This window comes from Scomber scombrus, chromosome 22, assembly GCF_963691925.1.
Source record: "Scomber scombrus chromosome 22, fScoSco1.1, whole genome shotgun sequence".
In the NCBI taxonomy this organism is placed as follows: Eukaryota; Metazoa; Chordata; class Actinopteri; order Scombriformes; family Scombridae; genus Scomber; species Scomber scombrus.
In genome coordinates this window covers 1,115,503-1,141,585 of record NC_084991.1, presented here as the reverse complement: position 1 = coordinate 1,141,585, position 26,083 = coordinate 1,115,503, and the positions used below count along the sequence as shown (strand labels likewise).

At 39.2% G+C, this 26,083-nt stretch overlaps 2 protein-coding genes across 2 annotated transcripts in view; one reads left to right on the top strand and one right to left on the bottom strand.

Annotated features, from left to right (window-relative positions):
- Positions 1-375: 375 nt before the first annotated feature.
- Positions 376-7,283, bottom strand: mrps33 (mitochondrial ribosomal protein S33). The gene is made up of 3 exons (XM_062443941.1): positions 7,138-7,283; positions 1,998-2,214; positions 376-728 (listed from the first exon to the last, which is right to left on the bottom strand). Exons 2-3 carry the CDS (start codon positions 2,210-2,212, stop codon positions 623-625), a joined length of 321 nt encoding a protein of 106 aa, XP_062299925.1. The 5' UTR covers positions 2,213-2,214; positions 7,138-7,283; the 3' UTR covers positions 376-622.
- A 3,731-nt stretch (positions 7,284-11,014) lies between these two features.
- Positions 11,015-26,083, top strand: part of tmem178bb (transmembrane protein 178Bb) — a 128,043-nt gene continuing 112,974 nt past the window's right edge. The window contains exon 1 of the mRNA XM_062443379.1: positions 11,015-11,396. Within this exon, the coding sequence (XP_062299363.1) occupies positions 11,015-11,396 (382 nt within the window). The remainder of the gene's footprint in view (positions 11,397-26,083) is intronic.

The following is a 26,083-nucleotide window of genomic DNA, read 5'->3' as shown; positions in this document are numbered from 1 at the left end:
GTTTGTGGCTAAATGTCCTCTGAGCTGTATGTGTAGATGTATATATGTGTGTATGTAAGTGTAGGTATGGGTGTAAATATGTGTATTTATTGTATATATATTAGTACTTATATGGTTAATTAGGAGTATTTTGGGAATACTTATTTCTAATTGATGTGGATACACTCTTAATAGGCGCAAATGTGAATTTATGTGCACCAATTGTTTTATAGGAGTGGAAGTGTGGAAGTAGGTGTGCCCACACATACAATGTTTAAATATGTGAACTATAACTCTTCCTTTCCATCACATTTCATTATTATTGCTGAGACTGTTATATGTTGTGTTTGTTTTCAATAAACAAAGCACTGGAAAAAAACACAGTTGACAGACAGACAGAGAGAACAATGTTTACTTTGTAATGTTAACCTAATATTTTATTTGTCACATAGAAAATGTTCAGAGGAATCTTCTCTCCAGTGTTCACAGCTCCTTCAGGTCTGGTGTCTGAGTTACTGATGATGGTTCAGTCCTGCACAGACTCAACTGCATTAGTTGAAGAGAAAGCGTCCACAGTTCAGTACTGTCCACCTCCACACCAAAATAAAACACACAAAAACAAAGTCCTGTGTACAGATGGAGCTCATTTCTTCTTGGTGGCTCTCTTCCCCTCTCCTTTCTTTGGTTTCCCTTTTCCTCTCAGCTTCCTCAGGCGAAGCATCTCCTCCTTGAAGTCCTGATGCTCGTCTCTGAGAGAAAAGAGGGAGGACACATTTAACCTTCGTTCATCCTTACTGAAGACACTAATGCTGTTAACATCAAAGCTGTCAATATGTTCAGATTTTATAGTTGTGTGGTTGTATTTTATGTTCATGTTTTATATACATTTTTAGATTGTTTTGTACAATATTAAGGGAAATTGTGCAATAGGTAAAAGTAAATCGTAAATATGTAAAAGTAGCATAAGCATAGTTAACTCTTCATGTCGACACGACATGAGTCTGAACTGAATGTGAGCTGCAGCAGCATTAACATCTGCAGAGAAGAATAGTATCTTGTTCTGTGTTCTAACATAACTGTATGAACTGGTTTATCTCTGCTATTATCTGTGTCTCTATGTACAAGAACAACTAAGTGAGTAACTGAAGATAACCTCAGATCAGAACTAGCACAATAATGATCTATATTTTTAGTTTTTTGGGCAGCTGCATGAAGAAATAAATAGATATCAACAATAGGAATTAAACCCAACTTAACATCCTGTCAGTCAATACTTGTGCATGTCATATTTTATAATGAATGAAATTGAAATGAATACAAAGTGTCACTGAGATTCACTTCAACAGTAAAGTTTTCAAATCAGAGATGCAGCACAAACAACTGTATTGATGTCAAACAGATGTGCATTAGTAACAGGGCTTTAGTTGGAATTGAAATGTAACATATATGAAATCACTCAGATTTGTGATCTGCTCCTGTTTGAATGTGTTTACAGCAATCACGAACAAACATTCTTCCTTCCAGGCTGCATACCCAGCCTCATACCATACTGAGAAGCCAGTTTGACACAGTGGCCAAACTGTGTAACTACAGCTTCCAGGTCCTTCAGGTGATGCACACTGACCCAAAAAACCCTTTCACATGCCAGCTGTGTCAGTGGAGCATGCTCAGTGGAAGTATGAGCAACGTCGTGGTTAACCCTGATAAAAGCTTGCTGCTGCTCGGTAAGCATTTTGGTTAGAGTGCACAGTCAGAACTGAAGGTGAGACGAGTGCATCGACATCTTTATCAGCTCAGATCTCCTCTCCTCTGAACTGTGGTGTTTGTGAAGAAACAAGAGTTCACAGAGAGTTTAGACAGAGAATCCAGCTGATGTGATGATCATTTTGGCTGTAAGCAGCTCCATAAAGTGAAAATATATGAAGTCCCATTTAACTGCAGGTTTATATTTAGTTGTGATTACTGAATGAATGAATGATTACTCTGAACTATACAGAGTCAAACAGCATGTGGAGTACCTTAACAGACCCATGAACCTCAGCTTCTGGGTCATGGCGTAGTAGATCTTGTGTTGTGGGTACCAGTCATACACCTCTTTCTTCTGGGCCATGGGGGGCTCCTGGAACAGCCGGACCACCTTCATGGACTTGGAGTCTGTCGGTCGCACCACCTCCCCGAAGATCTGCGCGCTGAGCCTGGCCATGCGCAGGGCGTAGCTGGAGAGACCGGCCATGACTGCAGAGAGGGGACAGGAAGAGCATGAACACCATGTGACATGTGTGGAAGGTCAGGTGATGCACTCTGAAGACTGTGACTATCATCATCATACAGTCAGTAGAATACAGACTTCTAAGACTAACTGATCATGGTGTCAGATGAAGCAGTGATTGTGTAAAAACAGTGCAAGAGCTGCATTAATTTAGGCATGTTGTTTAATATCTAGGTTAGAGCACAACTGATATGTTGGTGAGATGATATTATCGTCTGATATTGGTCCATCACTGATATACCACTGATATATCTGTATCGGCAATATGTCCAATATGCACCGGACTTTTTTTTAAAGATACATAGGCAGCATTTTAAGTATATTTAATCATTTCTCTTGATTCAAGTTTAATATATATGTACATTTTTGTTGTTGTAAGTGTTTTATTATTTATAGTTATTAATAATTAAATTCCCAGTGAAGTTTACTGTTTCAGTGCAGTGATGTCGTGTTTGATAACCACATAGTAAAAAATGCTTTTTATGTATATATTCTGTATGTATGCGATTATCGGCCAGTATGTTGATATCAGAATATTTGTATTCCCTAATATCGACATCGGCCCTAAAACCCGGTTGAGATAATGAAATATGATCCAGCTGGAGCCACACATGCATGTGTTTAAAGGTTTAACTCTACACAGACAGATGTTTACACCTCTGGAAACTTATGACAGCAATCATGAGCTGAGCAGCTGAACAGTAGAAATATGGTGTCATGTCTGCTCACATATATGTGATCAGCTGATGCAGCACCTTGTCAGATGATGCTGCAGCAGTAGTTGAGCCCCCTGTTGGAGACCCCTGCTGTACCCCAACTGCACCAAAACCAAACTGTCCCCATTGACATGAAAGAGAGGGCAGAGGTTTTTTTCCCCCCACACAGTGCTGATGTCAGTCGGAACACAGATTGTCCTGTAGATGGCGCTGTTTTCTATCAAATGCTTCCAGCACTAGCTGTTTGTTTCCTCCATCACTGCTGCAACCATCATACACAAGAAACTAATAAACTACTGTATCACTGAGAACAACTGAACTCATCAAATTCTCTTAAAGCAACATTATTTTAACATCACTTTCCTATATAATACTAATACTAATAATAATAATAATAATAATAATAATAATAATAATAATAACACCTTTTATAAAGTATATACAAGAAATGCAGCTCAAAAAGTATTTTTTTTAAAAAGGAGAAAAAACCTTAATTAATTTAAGGTGGAAAATAGAAATAGTAATGATTTAAAATAGTAAAAATAGCACATAGCAAAAACTTAGAATGAATAGAATACATAAAATCAAGTGCAGCAGTTTGCAGATGACTGACAGAAAAGTGAGTTAAAGGCTAAAGTGAAGATGTGATTTTTAGGGATATTTAATGATAAATAATTAAATGTGGCTTGTATGAGTAAACACCAACTGTTCAAACATATCTATAATCATTAAAAATAATAACACTCATTAACATCTGACAGTATGTTTTAACTCAGTACAATCTCCACATACTATCTATTAAGGCTGACTGATACTGGATTTTTGGGGCCGATACCGATACTAAGGAGTAAAAAATTGCGATATCGATATATCACTTGATCATTTTATATATAAAGAATGTAAACATGAACATATATTTTTTGGTAATGACACTTGAAAACACTTGTGACCAAGATATGTAATGAAGGCATGATATTAACCATTTGATGATAAACTGTATTGTATAAAATAACAGTACACTGGGAATGAATCATTATAAATAACTAGAACTAACTAAATAACAAAAAACATAACAAAAAAACATGTACGTATATTAAATTTGAATTTAGAAAAAAGGATCAAATATACATTAAATGCAGCCTATATGATTTTTTTTAATTTTAAATAACGGTACATATCAGACAACATATATGCCGATACCAATATATCTGTGATAGGTCAATATCGGCCAATAATATCAGCTGATATAGTAGAGCCTGACCGATAAAAGCAGGAAGTGCTTCTCACTCACTGTTACGTCATGGGTCATCATATACAGTATAAACACAGAATAAATCACACAGTATCTGAGCTGTCATAAACACTAACCATGTTTATCAGAGCTGCAGTGTGTGATACTGTATCATATACTGATAATTATGTCATTAGGTGTATTATTTTGTTCATGCTGTGTCATCACTTTTCAGCAGCAGCTGCTGTGTATGACTTTGTTCTTTTATATGCGTTTCCTTTAATATCCCTCCTCACATTTCTGCTTTTACCCACGTTATTTTATTCTGACTTTATTTATTATATTTTATTTATCTGTTATTTGATTTGAGTATTCTTAATGTTAACATGTTGATCCTTCCTCTGCTGTTTCCTCACTAAAGATTCATGAATTCTTCACTTCCTGTTTTTATTGAGTCTTTGTTAACTATATATAGATATCACTTTGTGTTACATTAACATGTATGGAAAGTGCTATACAAATAAAGTTTGATTGATCGATAGCTCATAAATCACAATTATAGGCACAGTCACTGATGACATCACTACATATTAACCATGTCTGACTATCAAAGCAAGTGTAACAAAGAGTGAATAAAAAGACGATGACATTGTAAACCGTAGATTACACAGTTGGTAGATATTCCACTTATTAAACCATTATCACATGATCAAAAATCTGTCACCATACTACCTGCATTAGTGTTCACAGGTGGGGACTGGTATGTGCTAATAAAACACCAGTGTCATGCCATTTCTATGTGCCATATGCCAGTCTAACAGCAGCAACATGCCACCAAGAACCAACACATGCCAGTCAAACATGAGCAACAGATTGTTCTATAGAGTGCAGAGTGGTGTGTGCTGTGAGTGGGATGTTGTTAATAAGAGTCATGATTAACAGAGACACTTCATTAGCAAGGATCATCATCTGTCACATTCATCACATCCTGTTTAATTGGCTGAAGATGTGACACAGAACCAGGAGCAGCACAGCATTCACCTCTTTTAATGTCAGTGCTGCTGAACACTAACAGCTCATTTTAAACATTAAAGGACACCTTCATATTTTTTAAAGTCTGTGTTGGTGTTAACGGTAATTTAGGCTGGGTGATGGTGAAGGGTTCTTTTAAGTCAGAATGATCAGGAGGAATTATTAAACTGACCAAAAATGCTTTCAATGTGCTGTTAGTATAAGCATGTGACAGTTGTGTTAAGACAGACTTGAACATGTTTGACACCCCGGCTTTAACACCTTTAACAATGATGTCAGGTCAGAAACATCATCTATAGTCCCTCTGAGGACAGAGACAGTCTGTGATGAAGGTCTCAGCACTTTTATCAACATTGTTCAACATGAGGGATGCAAACAGGTAAGGACTGAGAAGGTGAGCACATGAAGGCACGCGGAGAGGAGGCTCACACTCGTGGCAACACTCACTCTATCTCATATATATATTATGATAATGTTATTTTAATTATTATGATTTATAACATATTGCCAATAAAATAAAAGTTAATTGCAAAAATCCTATATCACACAAATAGAACAACACAAATCTAATTTGATATTAAAAATCCAGTGGTTCAGTGTTTCCCACTGAATTTTGAAAAACTATGGTAGTTGGACCTCAGTGCAACCCTGTAGGGGGGTCTGGGGGTGTGCTTCCCCGGAAGAACATTTTGTACATTTTTAAGTCAAATACATCATGGTGCACTCTGAGAGCAACATTAAGAGGTTATGTCTATACAAAATATTTGTGCTTTAGTAATTTAACTACTGGTATGAATGATCATGACACATCCACAAAGCACAGGAAAGACATTTTACCAGTTAATAAATGTTTGAAACAAACTTTAAAAAAAAAGACAAATGTTCATATTTCAGCTCTAAAACAAAGAAAGCAGAAGTGATTATCTAAGTTCAACTAGTTCATTACTTATGAACATATAACATATGTTTTTCTACATTGTGTTTCTTCTAATAACTAAACTAACTGTCTGATGATCAATAACAGACTTCCAGATGATGAATTAAAGAAGAGCTCTCATTAAGACTTTGCTGTTTTAAACAGTATAATGCTGCTGTGTTTTAATTCAGAGGTTTGAGGCTGAGCTGCAGGGTTGAGTGGAGGTGTGACTTTATTAGTGCCGTTGAACGTAACCGCTGTGAAACAATCAGAAAATAACGTTTTATTGATCTGATTCACCGGCTTTCTTACTGTCAGCTCCTCTCTCTCTTCAGTCACTCTCTACCTCGCTCAACCACAGCTAACACAACAGCGTCCTGTAGCTGCTTACTGACGGAGCAACTCTGTCCTCCATTCAGTGTCTGGACCTTTTCTACAGAACAGTGAGGAGCAATAAAGTAGTAGTATTCCTGTACTGAACAGACTCTCTGAGAGCAGAGGAGAGCAACGTGATGAGAAGTCCAGTTTCCATCATATACAGCCCAGAGAGAATGGATCTAAACAGCATGTGTATGTCAGAAAATAGTGAAAAATGTCTCATATGATGTTATCAAATGTCCAAATGTCAAAGATATTCACTTCACTGTCCCAAAGGACTGAAGACACCAGGTCCAATAGTTAGGAACTAGTAATAACTGACTGTTCGATACTGACTTCAAACTTATAACTACATTAAAGTGAATAATAACACCTCTTTTATTTACTGACGTTAACTTGTAATGGAGTATATTTTCACTCTAACTTAAAGTCCCACTCCACTCAAAAATATGTTGTTTGTCTTCCTACTGTAGGATGTTCCGTTATCTAAAAACATGTCTGAAGGAGATTATTCAGTAAAATATGTTCATACTATTATATTCATAAACGCCTCTATATATTGAATAAAACGGCATGCTAACATGCTAAATGAAACACACAGTAGCTTTGTTCTTACCTGAATGTGTGAGAGGCTCACAGTCGTGTCAGACAGCAGTAACACACAGCTCTATTCAATTAACACATATACATATATACATATATATATATATAGAGTATGAATCTATGTAATATTTCTCCCGTTCACCTTCAACCTCCACACTGCATCACACGCTCTAATGCGCATGACACCTTCTCGTCTCAGCTGATTGGTTAGTGGCTTTCACTTCCGGTGTTATGGAAATAGTATTTAATTTCCAGTAAATGGCATGTCTTATCAATATTACATGAACTTATCGATTAGCCCCAAAACATTCACACCAGCAAGCTTCAGTCTGCTCATACTCATAAACTCTGCTTTATTTTTTTACGCAATGTAGTGCTAACAGGAAGTCCGTCACTTTAAGTGTTCCGCGGATGGTTCCCATAGCGGGTTTTATATACACAGTTCCGCCTTTCAGTCAGCTTTTGTTCAGTTATTGCAATTATTTGTATTTATTTTTCTGCATCCTTCCAGCGAGACATACTCAGTCCTACTGAGAAGATAGGACTGGAATGCTTCAAGTGCAGTCTGACAGACCAGTGGTGGTGGTGTGGAGGCATGTGACCAACTGTTAATGTTTATTTAATGCAATAAAATGGTCCATTCCCTGTTTTCTATTGCATTTTTATTCTGATTGGCCCTTTGATTTATTGCTTGTTTCATAATAGTTTTCTCTTCAATCTACATGGCAGCTCTTGTTAGTTTTCTCTATCGTGTCTTTACAATGTATTACCACAAGAGGGCGTCATATGCGTAGAAACAGCGATATGCAGTCATATTCTACTGGACATTTTTCACCATCTGAACAGAGTAAAGCTGCCTGACAGAAACACAGTGTACACAGAACATGAATCAGAAGGACTGCTATGAAAAGGTCAGAGGTCTGCTCTGTTTGTGCCATAGGGTCACCTCAGAGCAGAGTTTGAACAAATGACACCGTGTGTGTTGTTTAATTCAATTCACAGCTACTAATATTGTACAAGCCAATTCATGTAGAAGACCAGCTTTTTAAAGAATAACTGACAAATCTGAAGCTATTTTTGAGCTTCTAAACACATTAATAAAAGAAAACAAGCACAAGTCTGTGGCTGCAATGCTGTGCACCTCAATATAAAAATAATGAGTGAACAACATATTGATGATTGAATTTAATTTCCTCAGTAGTGAGGATAATCCTTTGTCCTGAGAGAGGTGAGGTCACGAGGTCATTAAATCTGCATTCATTAATTTATCTTTGGCCACAGCGGCACAGCGGAACAAACATTATCACATTATGAAGTTGTTTCACTGTGTTCACCAGCTAGTGACTAACTGTGTCTGCTGTTTGATGCTGGGCAGGTAATGTGCTGAGCTGAAGCCAGCAGCCAGGTAGATGTGAGCACTGAGACTGAAGCTAAACAATAACATTGTGTGCTGAAAGACACTGAATACCTCTGTAGAGCTCAGGAAACTACGGATTTGGTGATAATTTTCTGTGTTAAATCTGTCATCGTACAATCATTTGATGCATTGTACATATAAAACATCACACTTAGTACGGCTTCACAATCTATATATTTAAAGTCAAATAGTATGAATTTGCTGAATAAATGAAGCCCTGCTCCTGACAGCCAAGGAGCAAACTGAACAAACAACAAAGTTCCATCAGTAGCTTTGTTGTCACACTTGCTGAAAGTAGATCTGAGAAAATAATATTTGACTAGATTTTGGATCAGCAGTTCTACACCTCATCTTAGTTCAGTAGATGTTTGTGACTGTAATTTTACTTCTGAAGTAAAGTTAAATGGTGTGTCACATGACTTGGACTCTAGTGACAAAAATGAAAAGTTAAGATGAAAATCCAAAAAGATTTGCAGCTTGTTCTTGACTTTGACATCAATGACTCGTGACTTCCTTCAGACCTTGTCTTGTGACTGAATGATTTTATTCTCCTCCAAACATTCAAAATGAACTTATAAAAAAGTGACCAGAGAATCAAATCTTCATTTTCCTTACAACGTGATACATTTAATAGATAAGTCAGACAGCAGTGTGGAAGCAGCAGGTAGAGGTATGTTCGTCAGCAACAATCAGACAACACATGATACCTTTAATGATCATGCAGGCCTGTGTAAGACTGTGCTGTGGTGGTCAATGAAAACTGAAGAACAAGCAGCTCAGAGATACAAACACAGAGACACACCTGCTCAATCTGAAATGTTAGTTTATTTGAAAGTTATTAATACACATTTTAATAACATTCACTCTATGTACATTTACTAAAATATGTATTTGAATTGCATTAAAATCATTGAAGAGAGAGTGTGTGTGTGTGTGTGTGTGTGTGTGTGTGTGTGTGTGTGTGTGTGTGTGTGTGTGTGTGTGTGTGTGTGTGTGTGTGTGTGTGTGTGTGTGTGTGTAAAACATGTTTGATTGCTGATTTTTGAATTCTTTAAATAAACACAGGTCAAACTTGTACTTTTGCATTTTATGTCCATTTTTGTACTGTGTGCCACATTAGGAAAAGTCTGTCTAAAATAAATGTGTATATGGTGTTGTTACAGCTCTCAACTGTAAAAAGCAATTGGTCAAACATGACCTGAAAAGTATGTAAGAGTTTATTATATTATATTATTGTTGTTAGTGGCCCGAATTTTAGTTTTTTTTTTTTTATTGTGCTGAAATGTTTATTCTTGATTGAAACTCACATGATGAATCTATTTGGAAAAGTGCTTAATGAATTACATTGATCAGTTCTATTAATATCATAACTTTATTTCATAAAATATAGTAGGCTATAGGCTATGTGTATACAACTCTCTATTAGATAGAGCCATAAGATGAGGCAGTGATGCAGGTTTTTTTTTTCATTAAATCATCATAAACTAGTAGTCAGATGATGAACCTGGAGCCCTCAGACGAGGGTCTGGGACCTGGGAAAGTGGCCACTTTTACCAAATTAGTAATCCAGCCTCAGTCCTTCTGGATTATAATATTTAGCAATAATTCTTACAATATTCTAGATGCAGGACTGTAATTTACTTTTGATGATACATTGAGGATTTGGGTGCACGGGTTAGGCTTGTAGTAGCAGTAGAAACATAGTTTTGATTGTTGAATCAAATATCATGTAGCCTGTAAGCTAACACTGTGCCCCTCCAGACAGACTGGTGTTGATTGGTTGGTGGACAGGCCTGCTCTGTAGCAGCTGCCGTCATCCCATCAGACGTGCTGGGGATGCTGACTGTGCTGGCTGATCCCTCCACTCTCTGCTGCTGCTGATGGACTGCGGTCTGAGCTCTGTGTGGATACATCAGGTACATACACACTGTTATATGAAGCTGGACACATCATTTGAGTCTCCTAATGTCTCTGATTATGTGTATAAACGGGGTTCTGCTAAATACAGGCGCACCGTTCTCTCTAGTGTCTTTGTCCATCGTTGATTTTTAGTGGGTGGGTTATGCAGTCAGGGTAGACAGGATTAGCTGTGTGTAAAATATAGACCTGGATGATGAGCTGATGTGTTTTGTGCATGTTGGTGTCGCCCTGCTCAGACAGATGGATGCTGGATTCGGGGCTGAGATGAGATAAGCGTCCTCTGTCTCCACCGAGCTGCTGCAGCGCCGCACACGCAGGGAAGACGTGGGCACTGGGTTGCCCAAAACACCGGAATACAAGGATTATCACTTTTATTTCACTGGTGAGCTGTGTTACCTGAAAGCTTTGGCTTCACTTCTCACCTAATCGCCACCTGGATAGCCTCATGGTCCCCACGCTGCTCTCCAGAGGTGATGTGAGTTGAAGTCGCGGGGAAGCCGCAGAGGAGCTGTCCGTCTGTCGAGGTGCTGATGAGGCTGTGACAGAAGCGAGCATGGCTGCCGGGAAGTTACTGCTCTACGCCGGTCTCTCTCTTTCTCTCTGCGCCCTGGGCATGCTGGCCGTGGCGATGTGTTCCGACCACTGGTACGAGACTGACGCCAGGAGGTACCGAGAGCGGTGCCGAAGCTTTACCAGCCGTCGCAAGGACCCTGGCTTCATCTACATCCCCAACAACAGCCTGCCGCTGCGGGCCAGCCGGAGCAGCCTGCCCCGCTGGGAGGAGAAGCTGCTGCTGGCCCGGAACCGGCGGCAGCTGTTCGCCATGAGCGCCGCGGACGAGTGCAACAGGCAGTATAACTCAACCAACATGGGGCTCTGGAGGAAATGCCATCGGCTGGGCTTCGATCAAGAAATTGAAGATCTCATCCGGAAAGGTAAGAAGGAAATAAACAGGACACAGAGCTGCGTGTAGAAACAGCAGTGTGACATCAACACGGCGGTGATACGCTGTGACATTTCTCATAGGAAAATCAATTAACTGCACTGTTGTGATTGCTCATTTGACCAAAGGGCGAACAAGGGCATCGAGCTTTTTTCTTGCTATTATGGAAGCATGTTTGTCCAAAGGCATGCAGTGTGTGTGTGTGTGTGTGTGTGTGTGTGTGTGTGTGTGTGTGTGTGTGTGTGTGTGCCTGTGGGTGCAGACTGCTTGTTGTCATGCTATTATGCAGAAGAGGGGTGCATGTTAATTGTGACGCCAAGCAGCAGTGCGTGCCTGTTCTCAGGTCTGATTGTACTTTAAACGATGCTCTCCTGACCCCTGCATCTGCAAATAATGACATAATCATTTCAGGGTGGATGGGCTTGCCAGCTCATCCATTCAGCCTGAGGCAGGGAGAGGTGGAGGTAGAGTTCTATGGCCTAATATCTTCCATCAGGAGTTCACAAGGTGCATACTGCAAATAGGCTTGTTTTTATAAAAGAGGAGGATGTACATGTACAATATTATAATGCTGGAACAATACATGGTACGGTATCTATGGTATATGTCATGGTGTGTATTTGCTGTGTGGTAATTTGACCAAACATTAATTAATATGGGTTTATGCACTATAATTAACAGTATCACAATCTTAAAACTGGATTTTTATATAAATATTTGATAAGACCTCAGCATTAGGAAATAAAGCACAACCCGCTTTGTCTTTTACCTGGTAGACTAGAGCATATAAAACACCCAAACCCAAAAAACAGTAAAGCTGGATCACTTGAGGCTCTGGAGTAACTTGCCACTTTTTAAAGCAGGGTTACACGTTCAAAATGTGAAGATGCCTTTTAGTTTTTGGTATAATTTTAGAATGAATACCTTTGGCAATGTTTTTTTTGGCTGATGGTCAAACAAAATCAGCATTTTGATAATAAAGGACTTATTATTCTTCTTTTATATTTTTTAGAATAAACATTTAATCCAGTGATTCCTCACCTTACTCAGAGGCAATACCTACTGTGACCTCTCATCTCAGGACATAGTGTGGAAGTGAGTATTGGCTGCTACACCCTCACAGACTGTTTCATTTGAAGAATTTGAAGACTGAGGAGATGGAAGTATACTGAATTTTCAAAAAGTAAAAAGCAAAGATCTTAAAAACAGAAACCAATTCCTATTTCTCACCCCTTTAATTATCTTGTGACATGGGGGGCCTGGCTTCCAGGTTGGGAATCAGTGATTAAACAGTTAATCAAAAAATGCGCAGTAGATTAATCAGTAATATGCTTGCAGTGGGTATGGGATGGAGTTATGAGAAGTGTTGTTCAATATGAATCATGATGAGAATTTGTTAAGCTGAGTCCTGTTATGAGGGTCATACATCAATCACATTGTGAAACATGGCAGTTTAATTTGTTCAATGCTTGTAAATGCCTGTAAATTCATGCTGTTTAAACCCATTCCAACCCAACAATGATTCATGTTTCCAAGGATGATGACATGTTTGAGACCAAAGCCAAAACAAATCATAAAGCCTGCATCATTAAAACTCACATACAGAGGCTATGCAGTTGTCGTTGCTGATGCTACAGAGGCAGGTAGTGTGTTAAAAAGTCAGAGGTTGAGGTTTCTGATGGAAGTTATACTGGTCTCAGTCCAAGCTGAAAGAGTAGAGTGTGTGTGTACTCTGAATGCGTGTGTGTGTGTGTGTGTGCTGCAGCTGTGCCTTCCTTTGAGGACGCCTCAATGGCCTTGATGGCCCACCATCTGCAGTAATGGGCAGCCCACAGTCAGTGTGCTCAGTGATCAGATGAATGCCTCCATAGAGGTTCTGATCTATTCCAGCACTGAGCTCCATCAGCATGGAAAAATACAGTGTTGTTTGTCATCATGATACATCTGACAATAACCTCACATTGATAGGTCAATAAGGACAAAGCCATGGAGATGACCATTATTTATCTCTGTTTACTCCACATGTTGTGATCACTGTGATCCATTAACAGAACCTAGCTCACATTCAGCTGTACGATCGTGATATACTGATACTACTGCTAACCCTAACACCTAGCACTATTACTGCTATTACCGGTACTACTACTGCTATTTCTACTACTGCCAATACCACCACTACTTACCAATGCTATGGATAGACTATTAGCTTTCTACTGCTACCTGTCCTTCTACTGTTATTGCTACTGCTAGACTGCTGTACTCCTACTGCTAGTACCTGTAAGTCACTTGTACTGCTATTCCTTTTACTACTGCCAATACTACTGCTACTGCTACTAATAGACTACTTTTGCTACCTGCCCTTCTACTGCTAGGCTACTGCTGCTACTGCTACTACTGCTGCTATTATCTGTACCTCTACTGTTACTGCTACTAGTGCTACAACTACTGCTCCTGCTATTACCTATACTGCTAGTGCTATTGGTTTTACTTTACTTGTACCACCAGAGCTACTGAGATTGCTACCATTACTGCTTCTGCTACTACTATTACCTTTACTGCTACTACTTCAGCTACTGTTTCTTCCACTTCTGCTGCCTTACTACTAGCCTACCTCTATTACTGATGTTTGTGCTACTGGCTGCTACTGCTACTGCTACTAACTCTACTGCTACTGCTACTGCTACTAACTCTACTGCTACTGCTACTAACTCTACTGCTACTGTACCTGCTACTAACTCTACTGCTACTGCTACTGCTACTAACTCTACTGCTACTGCTACTAACTCTACTGCTGCTGTACCTGCTACTAACTCTACTGCTACTGTAACTGCTACTAACTCTACTGCTGCTGTAACTGCTACTAACTCTACTGCTGCTGTAACTGCTACTAACTCTACTGCTACTGTACCTGCTACTAACTCTACTGCTACTGCAACTGCTACTAACTCTACTGCTACTGCTACTGCTACTAACTCTACTGCTACTGCTACTAACTCTACTGCTACTGTACCTGCTACTAACTCTACTGCTACTGCTACTGCTACTAACTCTACTGCTACTGCTACTAACTCTACTGCTGCTGTACCTGCTACTAACTCTACTGCTACTGTAACTGCTACTAACTCTACTGCTGCTGTAACTGCTACTAACTCTACTGCTGCTGTAACTGCTACTAACTCTACTGCTACTGTACCTGCTACTAACTCTACTGCTACTGCTACTGCTACTAACTCTACTGCTGCTACAACTGCTACTAACTCTACTGCTACTGTACCTGCTACTAACTCTACTGCTACTGCAACTGCTACTAACTCTACTGCTGCTACAACTGCTACTAACTCTACTGCTGCTGTACCTGCTACTAACTCTATTACTATTGCTACTGCTACCACTACTGCCAGTACTACTAGCTGCTACTGCTGTTGCTACAACTACTGCTACCACTAGTGCTACTGCTGCTGCTACTATAGCCCCTTACAGGGTTTTTCAAAATTAGGCCCTATGTTCCCATAGGGTTAGGGTTAGGGTTATATTTTACAACTGCATCCATAACATTTACCATCCAAAATGCTCCCCACACTCGTCCGGGTCTACGGCACGTGAATCTTTATAGCCCAAGTGGGAAACTAACCCCAGTCTCCAGCATGATAGTCGGGCATCAGCAGATTGGATAGAACTTCAACATTTAAATGTTTTTAATTTGTGACATTTTTAAATTTGGCTCCATAAGTCCCTGGCTCAAAGCCTGTGCGACGTGCGTATCAGATGGATTGGTCAACCAAATGAGGAGAAAAAAGCCTGGTCTACCTGATCTTGCAAGCGCAACAAGATGGCCCAATCAGGACAGCGTTGTGCCCGCCCCAGTGCTTAATTTGTAAATTATTGCTCATGAGGGACTTTCACTCGTAGCCTCACAGAGGTACCAGGACACCCCACATGTCAGTGGCTGTGGGAAAATAGGGTCTACATTTTAATAATCTCTTAGAAACGTGGGAACATAGGGCTGTGGGAACATACAGCTGTGGGAACATAGGGCTGTGGGAACATTGGTGCTCTGGGAACATAGGGCTGTGGGAACATACAGCTGTGGGAACATAGGGCCTAAATTTGAATAATTTCTTAGAAACGTGGGAACATAGAGCTGTAGGAACATAGAGCTGTGGGAACATAGGGCTGTGGGAACATAGGTGCTCTGGGAACATAGGGCTGTGGGAACATAGAGCTGTGGGAACATAGACACGCTCCCCCTCTTACTATTGGCTATATTGATATATTGATAATGCTACTGCTGCTTCTACTGCTACGCTACTACTTTACATTTTATGCTGCTACTGCCATTTCTACTTCTACTAGTGCTTTTGCTACTTCATAAAAAAATCAGCATAATTAAACATTTGAAGAGTTGGAGTCTCATTGGGGGACTTTTGGACTGAAGACCTCAGCATTACTAAATACTGGCTAGTCACACATGATGTTTATCATATGTTTATTGTTGAACAATATTTAATAGACCATTACTCCTTTAAATTTACTGTAGCGTTCCCTGACAAATAATGTTAGGCAGCAGTTTGTGCCCTGTCTGCTGAGCGCAGAATTGTAGGAGGAATATAATTCTCATTTTTTCCCAGAGATTTTGGGAGGCCAGGGGTCAAAACAAAGCACCATAAAGCCTTCCCTCCACATGCTGTTTCACTTTTATTTCATTTTAATCCCGGAAGTCAAATCACAAGCATACATACTGAATGATGATTTTATTATCGACATCCACAAGCTGCTGTTTCATGATTCATGATTCCATATTCTCCACTGTAGGCTAGTCTTATGACACATGATGCTTGTGAAATGACAGGATAGATTCATGCAATTATTAGTTGCATACTCAAAACCTCAAACAGAAGTACCAACAGACCCCAGTGAGTCATTTCCTGGCCATTTGAATACGATTGCCCTGTTTTTATATAAATAAACACCATAATTGTTGTTACATATCAGGAATGAATCATAATCCAGAAGCACTTCACTCATATCTCTAAACACAGATCATTTGTGACTCACTTTCATATTTAACTTCATATTTAACAATTCAGAAACTCTAATCTCTTCACGCTCATCCATCTTTCTGGCATGTGATGCTTCAGCTGTTAATGTTTGGCTGGATCAGCAACATCCATTCATCTCCTCGTCTCTGAGACATCTTCCGTAACCGCAAGCTGCATCATTATGTAGATTTATGGAAGCAGGAGTGAGGGAGAGAAGCAGTGTTAATGAGTCAACACAAAACACTAAACCCACCATTTTCAGGAGTTTGCTGGTTATTCCTCTGTGCCATAAAGCTCTGATAGTGTCCAGAATCTGTTAAAAACAACCTTCTACACCATTAACACACACACACACACACACACACACACACACACACACACACACACACACACACACACACACACACACACACACACACTGTGGTTTATTTCGACACACGCACCACCCTGCTGCCAGAAAATACTATGAAAAATACTAGTACAGCACCAAATGTGTATTCATCCGCCGCTGAAAATAGTCCCCAACAAATGTACAATTTCCTCCTGTTTGAGTAACATTTTCCGGAAATTACTGAGACATTTTTAAAAAGTGTGCTACAGTATATACACGGTCGCCAATTAAATTGGAATAATTTTGTTTTCAGACACATACCTCTTTTTATTTTCTATTTATACACTTCAGTAATATATCAGTAATCACCTTTGATCAGGTGCAATGAGATTGATCAATACAATTTTGAGAATATATACACTTTATCTATCAAGAATAAATCACATTGTCACAATCATTTCATGAGAAGAAGTAAAAAAAAAAATGTATTCCAACTTTATGGGCGACCGGATTTGGGGGTTGGTGTTGCAGACAGAGTTGAGAAGTATTGAGGCTAACATATTGTTTGATTTGGTCTTTCATGCTTTTCATTTGCTGGCATTAAGAAAAAAATATTAAATGGCATCATCGGTAAAAGTAAAGTAAATTTGAGTCCATCCGTGGACAAATGATGAGATGAGGCGTATAAGAGGCAGCAGCAGCTTATCACACTTTTTAGTGTTATTTAACAGGTTAACTCTGTTGATGAAATTTCAACTCAACTTCAGCGTTTTGTTTTCATCTCACTCTGAGATGATCATGAGCTTCCTGCCACACGGATCCTTCACTCCACACATATTATAAATTATAGGGCACAATACAAATGAAACCTGTGGAGCAGGGTATATTATGATTCTACTGACAAACATAAATTGTTTTCCCATTTTAACCAACAATCAGTATTTTGGTTTAAGGGTTACTGTAGTCTATGCATGTGCAGCTCTATTATATAATGTAAAAATACACTAATATTATGATGATGCATATAAGATGAGACTTTTTATTGGCAGATATTTAAAGATGTTAAGATCAGGATCAAATATCAACTGAACTCTTACACTTTGTACAAGAAGTCTGAGCAACATTAACTTCATAAAGTAGTGTTGCTGCTTGGCACTGTTTCTAGGCCCAGTAATCCATAGATGTATTCACCACATACATTTCATATCAGAAAATAAATTGAAAAAATATATTACAACTTTAATCTTCATACAGATCTGTACTTTTTGGATTTTTAAGATGCACAAAACCTTTTCCTGGAGTATCTCCCCAAAATGTCCAATGTCTCAATAACTCAGCTGAAAGAGGACAGTGTAAAAGTAGAGCTTATCAGGAAACAGACAAATGATCCACTTAGTCTTTACTAGAAATACAGTACAAGTATCATTCTAGAGGAGTATTTTCAACAACCCAAAGGTAGTTCTTAACAAATGTTACAGCTTATAAACTCTTTGTAAAAGATGGCTTATTAGAAAGTGATATTATTAATACATAGAGAGATACATTATATGTACTGTTTGTCTAAGTATCTAAGCACATACCATATGAGAACATAGAATATAATGGAGGTTCTGCTATGAGGAGCAGTCTAAAGAAACATCATAATACAGAAATGTATATCCTCAGTTTATAAGACACATGAGAGTTTTTGTGCGGTCATCCTCTTCTCTAAATAGGCCACTGCCATCCACCACCTAGTTTTTGGTGTTCATTCAGCATACAGCTCATGTTATCTAACAGTTGGCATATGTTAGTTTGGTTTCTGATGCCGTGACTGGGCACGATATGTGACCGCCTGCTGTAGGAGCGGCTCCGTCTCTTTCATTCTGTCTGTCATGAGGAAAACCTCCTGGAGAGAGAGAGAGAGGGAAAGATAAAGAAGCAACAGAGAGACACCAGGCGACAAAGTGGTTTTGGGACAGAGCAGAGGATGAGAAGAAAGGGGAGAAAAAAGAGGAGGAAGCCAAGGATGGCTGTGGAGACGAGTATGTTATAGAGGAGAGGATTACATAGAGAGGAGTGGGGGTGGGGGCGAGGCCTCATCTTGCGCCATCTGTTGTCACTCTGTGAGGGAAAAGGCCTTTCAGGTCTTGATCAAGACATTCATAGTCCCGTCCAAGCAGACAGAGGCCCTGGATTGCATTACCTCACTCCCCAAGGACCCAGTGTCATGGGGAGGGCTAAATTAGACACTACGGGAGGCTAAAGGTGCTTTATAGGTTCCCTGCCAATGAGCCCGCTGGCAAAGCTGCTCATCTAATAGACTCATGTAAGAGATGGAGGGCGGGCGGGGCCTGTTGCTTTCATTACTAGTTGGACTTTCTGGTTGGTGATTATTATGAGATAGTAGCAGATAATTTACCTTAAATATAGTCACAATATAATAAAAAGCCATTTTTTTCAACTCGTCAGCTGATTTTTTATATTTTTATCTACACTATAGATTTTTAAAGGTGCAGTGTGTAGAGTTTAGTGGAAATATTCACTCCACATATAAGGGAGAAGGACCTTATACATGGAGCCAACCACGTTGCACCACCGTGTTTCTACAGTAGCCCAGAATTGACAAAGCAAACACTGGCTATAGGGCTATAAGGGCCTTTAGTATTTATTTTTTAGGACTATCACGGCCAATGTAGATTCTCCTACATACTTGGAAGAGGAGGGGCAGGGAGGGGCATTCAGTTGGTTACAATTTGCAGCTTCACTGTAAATGCCACTAAATCTGACACACTGGTCCTTTAGGGACCATGGTAATGTTTTCTAATCATCAACTCTTTACCTTAGTGCTGACAATTCCCCAAAGCATACCATGGTGTTTAAATGTATAAACTGCACTAATCAATATATTTTCATTAGCAATAGGTCAAATGATTATGTTTAATGTAAAAGTGGTTGCTATATGCAATATTGACAAACCCACAGAGAATTATCACCAATTCAGCAGTTTCTTCTGTATTCTACAAGTATATTTAGCCTCTTGTAGCTTATTGTTTTCTTTTGACTGTTGCACCTTTACTGTTTTGGTTCAGCCTCAGCACTTTCATCCACCTCATTTCAATCATCAGCAGTCCAAAGGTCTCATATGTTTGTATGTATGTAGGTCCCATATGTTTGCCCAGAGATCTAAGTGGGATCAGAATGGAACATGAATGGGGCCTATTTAGCCAGCCCACATGGGCTTCACATGTTCACATGGGCCCATGTTTCTGAAACAATATGGGAACCGCAAAATCAACTCTAGCCCATGCCCACTCAGTACCCACATAGCCCACATTTAACCCATCTAGGGCCCACATGGACATGCTGGCTGGGTGTGGTATGAAAATCAACTTGCACACCCTTGAGGCACACCTCAGCTAATCCATCACAGTGATCAAATCAGCTTTTAATTTGGTCAAATGTACATTATTGCTGTCAAAGTTCATTTGAATACAATGTTGAAAACAGACAAGGACCCCATCCTGTTAACGCCTATAAACCTGTGATCTGTATCTTTATCTGTGTTATCTGGATAATAACAGATCACAGACCTTTGCATCCACATCTTCTATAAATTACAAAAGGTGGACCTTGCAGACTTGTCAGCATAAATGATGCATCAGAGGTTTGATCCTCTCCAGGGATCGCTACAACATGAGAGGTGCAGGTCATGTGAAAGAGACAGCTGGAGGTATTGGTAGGTTACTTTTCTGTAGCCTTGCTGACTGAGCTAGCATTACTTACAAAGGTGATCAGAGCCAGTGGACAAGCTTGCATGCACTGCTGCTAGCTTGTCTTCCTTCTCCTGTCATATGATCCTGGCCTTGCATCTTATCAGGTCCCTTGAGAGCCTCCTGAAATTATCCTGCCTATTTTTTTTTAATTGCAAAAGGCAGAGTTTAGCTACCTTTTCAAATTATTGGTTAGATTTTTTTGGATAATGTGGCCAAACTGTACAGATGTTATTTACAGCTGGCTGAGATTTGATCACAGTTGATGACATTTTAATACCAGGTGGGAACAGGATGAAGATGATCACTGTGATGGGTTATGTCTGTCACAGAGATGTGTTAGAATCAGTGAACCGACCGTCCGTCCAGCAGCCTGCAAATCATACAGCTTTTAGGATTTGAATAGACAGATGGCAAACTAGTTTATAGGTGCTGATCATCTCCCAAAAATTAGAAATTAAAATAAAAAAATAAAAAAGGTTTCAGTCTCAATTTTCCAATCTATATTTGTATTTCCTTTTTAACAATAGCTTAATTAAAAGAATCCGTGCAGAAATGGGTTACTTCCACTTTAAATGAACACCATATCATGCATTGGAAAGCATGAACAACAATATAATGTACACAAGATTTATAGTAAATAAGTTAAAGATAAACATTGTGTGGTGTGTGCACATGAAAACTCCACTCAAACACTGTTTCCTTGTCACTTTCAGGCAGTTGAAAGTGTGCAGCCTATTAACGTGAGGTTATTTGTGTGTGAGATGGTTAGTTGTGGCCAGTAAACACTGGTGTTTTCTCATCTTCCTGGAAACAGTTAAATTATTCAGGCGCGTGTGGCAGCACTCCTTGCTCATTAGTGCCCCTGCAGTCTGCAGCACAGCCGCCCAGACTGATGACTGTTAGCTGCTCCTCCAGCCTTCTACACCCCCACAGTAATGAAATACTCACACATTACAATCCAGACACTAGTTCCACAATAGTGCTACCCAACTGTATATGTCTGGAAAGCTAAGTTTGAAATATTTTGAAATGCATGAGGTTTCTCTAGGCAGAGTAATACCATGCTTGGTTATATCCACTCAAAATATTTCAAATCATAAAGCAGTTTGTCTCCCATTCTAACAGCGTGTGTCTTTGTATGTGAACATGTAGGCACTGTGACATACATGGTTTAGTAACTGATGACATTCTGATTGACTGATGTGGTGATATTGATCAAAAGAAGGTCACTGTAAGCTTCAGGATAACTCTGATGTTCTGTTATGTCTGTTAGTTGTTGTTGTCAAGTCTTTTTAATACACAAGATCAGAGATGGATTCTGGTTCAGTCTGCTGCTGTGTTTCATAGCCTCAGCTAACACAGGCCTGTGAGCTAATGACCTTATTTCTGTTGTCACTGGGTGTTTTTTCCCTCTGTGAATGTGCAGTTGTTGGAGGATGTATGTGTGTATCGTGTGCATGTCAAGAGAGCAGACGTGCATTGAGTGCATCATTTATTATTAATGTTAGATAAATCATGTTCTCTGGACATATGTGTAGCAGTACAGTGTACACATCTAATCCCTGTTGTGGGTATGTTTGAATATTCATTAACTACAGCCTCATAGATACTGTAGTCTTATTATTAATACAAGTTATGAACTAACTAACAGACTTTGCTTTGGTCTGCTTGGAAGCCCTAACCCATTCATTGTCATACTGTTTTTGTTTCTTATATTAATAACGCAAAGAGAACAATTAACAATCAGACAGCAAACTCGTGCTATGGATTACTTTATGAATGTAAAATATGTACACAGTTAATAATAACAATAATCATAATCATAATAATAATAATAATAACTTTATTTGTATGGCACCTTTCAGTTTAGTGATGCTCTCACATTGTCACCCAGCATCCAGCTGTACATGGCAGAGAGAGGGGAATGATAATACTTCCATACACTCCGAGTCTTTGGGGTGGATGCTGTATTGGAGGTTTTTTTTTTTTAATGCTATATGAACATTAGCAGCATAGTTAATTACATGTTACCACAAGGGCCCGCCCAGTACTGGATTTTTGAGGCCGATGCCAATACCGATATTATGTAAAAAAAAATGTCGATTTCAATATATCAGCTGATAATCTTATATACAGAATATGTACATAAACACACTTTTTTGTCAAACACGGTTAACAGACATGTGTGACAAAGGTATGTAATGGATGCTGTGATATTTTACAGTTTAGTCACTGAAACAGTAAACTTTATTTTTATTAATTTAATATGTAAACTTCAATTAGGAAAAAGGTATAAATATACATAATATGCAGCCTATATATCTTTAAAAAACAACAACACACAACTCATATCGGATGGCATCAACACTGATACAGATATGTCTGTGATAGGCCAATATCAGCCAATAATATTGGTTAAATGTTATATCGGTCAAGCTCTAATTACCATCCAAACTTTGAACACACTCCAGAAAATCAACAAAAACACATTACAGATTCTTATCTGAAAAAGGGACGATATTTAAATTTGTCAACCAGTAATAATCATCATGTAAAAGACTTTACTGACTTTATCAGTTTTCATTCTCCGCATATATTTTTTTGTCTGCCACCATTTTTATTTTTTACATTTAGGGCTTTGTGTTAAGACCACAGATATGTTATATATTTACTACCAAAACTAAGAGCAACATCTTAAAAGCATTAATTTATTTTGGGTTGAGTGTTGGACTATGCAGATTGCCATGATAAGAACATTGATGCTTCCATGGAGATAAACTCTTTTTCATTGAGTGAGTCTTTCCTCTTGCACCACTTTCATGACAAAATAAATATGTGCTTGCCCCCATTTCCCTAAAATAAGCAAATTTATCAGTATTTTATTGCATCTTTTTCCAAAACAGACTGCACACAGTGTATTATACTTATTTTATGATAGAAAATCAAATCAAAGAAAATGACAAATTTGCATTTCATGATTGCAGCGTGACATGCAGCAAACAGATGTGATCCCTGTTCTTACTTCACTGTGATGCTGTTTGAAAAGGCCAGAGAGGAGAAGAGCTATGCCTGGCCAACTTACTCATCATGAAGCTGCTCTGACTCCTATAACCACAGGCAGAGTACAAAGAGAGAGTCAAGAGAGAGAAAGAGAGAGAGACGAGGAGGAAGAAAAGGATGGTGTGGTTTGTTTCTCCACAGCCACACAGCAGCATCAATGTTTGATGACCTCATGCTGTCGAGTGGAGCCTTTTCTCCCACAGAATGGGCTGTGGACACACACACAACTACACGCATGTGAAACCTCAGGACTGCCACCACAGTTATTGCATGTACACACTGACACACTCACACAACATGCATTACCTACTTAGATACTATACCCACAATGCACGAGTGAAAAGAACATGATTTATCTAACATGAATAATAAATGATGCACTCTATGGACTTCTTGTCTGATACTAATGTGCCCACAGATAATACACACATACATGACACACATGCTGCTGATTGTCTGCTCTTTCTTTGTTTAGTGTCAGATTAAAGCTAAAAACATTGATGCTAGGTTTGTTAGAATGGAGCATAATGTAAAGTGAGCTTATGAGTGTCAGTTTATATCTTTATTGTCCCCCAGCAACAACATGGGACATTCTTACTGCAGTAAAGCAGCACAGCAACACAAAACCATGAAAACATAAAGGAAATGTAAACACAGCAAGTCAATAAAATCCATAAAGCGTACCTGTGCTCAGTGCTGCACACACAATCCAGACAATAACTGAACAGCATGAACTGTAGACCAATGAGACACAAGATATATTAACAGTCAGTGGATACATTTCTATCAAATCCATCCATGGTTCCAAACTCTGAATGGCTGCAGTTATTTTAGTAATTCAAACATAGTTGTGCTCACTGATGGCTGTTACCAGGAGAGGATCAAGAATGGATTTCTCATTGTGCTGTACCTCAGCAAATGGTGAGAGTGATGCACTAAAAATGAACTAAAAGTGATGCTGATAACAGAGATTGATGACTTGCTACCCAGCGTTTAGAGTGAAATACCTTACAAAAGAAAAGGTTGCAAAAGACATTAGGAAAAGTCTGGCTAAAAGAAATGTGTATAGGATGTTTATACAGTTCTCAAATGCATAAATGGGTCAAATTGACCCTGAACAGTATGTAAGGGTTAATGTTCAGGTGCAAAAACTGCTAGGTAAGGGTTATGAAAAGATCATGGTCATGGGTAAATGAAGTAAAAAATGAAATGGCAATTAGGTGTGATTACTATTGCTAATTAATGAAGATGGGAGGATGATGAATGCCACAGATGTTGTTAACCGTGTGGCCTGTGGTCAAAACGCTACGTACATGAAAAAGTCCTGTAATTATGACTCCTGCATGTCAAATAGTGTGACATCATTTTGGAGTGATAAAGTCAAAGGATCAACACAAAGTCAAACCAGCATTATTATGTTTAAACCATAATTGTCCCTTAACCTTAACCCTGTTTATTATTGTAACCATGACAACCATGGTCATCTAACATTAACAAAGTACTATGATCTTTCCCTAACCTAACCAGATCTAAACCATAGTGTTGTCACTTCATAAAACATCATTATTTGTTACCAGTGGTTTGTAACAGTTGACATGATGCTGACAAGTGGTGTCACAACATACTCGTGTGTCATTCTGAAGGGCAGCTACACAGTTAGTCATTCATTTGGAGTACTTGTTGGTTAGTACACCTCTGTAAAAACATACAGAACACACTGAAATCCAAATGCAGTCACATCATCCAGACCAGACCTGGACGTTGTCTGCTCCCATTGCAGATGATTTGGAAGCTCATCATATTATTTCACAGCTCACGTTAGCAGTACAGGGAGAGGATGAGATCTGACATTTTGGAAGTCACTCACAGGTGTCATCATGTGACCTGTCATGAGGAGATGGTAGCCTGAGATGTTAATGTCCTCTCTGCTGTCCACTGACTCTTGGTCCATGACCTTTGACCTCTTCACAGTGGAAGCTGTGAGTGCTTTGGGCTTGCATTGTCTCTTTCTTGCTGTTTAATTGATGTAGTGTTGCACATCAGCAGTGCTCCTCTCAGTTTGGCTTCAGGGTACAAACAGAGATCATAAGGTGTTTGTGTGGAAGTGATGACTCGATGAGACTTAAAGGGTTAGATGTTGTGACAGTCCTGTAGATGTAGCACTGTCCCCAGAATTGAGAAAATATGTTTCATCTATATGTGGGTAAACACACTCTTAAAGCACTGTGTACACTGCTGGTGTACACCTTAATAAACAGTATAGCACAGACTCATAGTAGAAATTGGGAAATCCCACACAGTTCAAAGTGCACTCATAGAACAGACAGTCAGGTCTGAAACACTGCAGAGACTTCCTGAAGCGTTTGGGATGAAAATCATGTTTGATTTCACATCAGTGGACATTTCCATTCTTTAGAAGGCAGCTCTCTCTCCTCTCCTCTCCTCTCTCCTCTCTCCTCTCTCCTGCGGCGCCTCTCCAGACTCGTCTTCCTCT

Coding starts and splice junctions, on each gene's coding strand:
- mrps33 (XM_062443941.1), bottom strand. CDS start 2,212: ATGGCCGGTCTCTCCAGCTACGCCCTGCGCATGGCCAGGCTCAGCGCG. Junction 729..1,997: donor AGGTTCATGGGTCTGTTAAG/GTACTCCACATG, acceptor CTTTTCTCTCAG/AGACGAGCATCAGGACTTCA.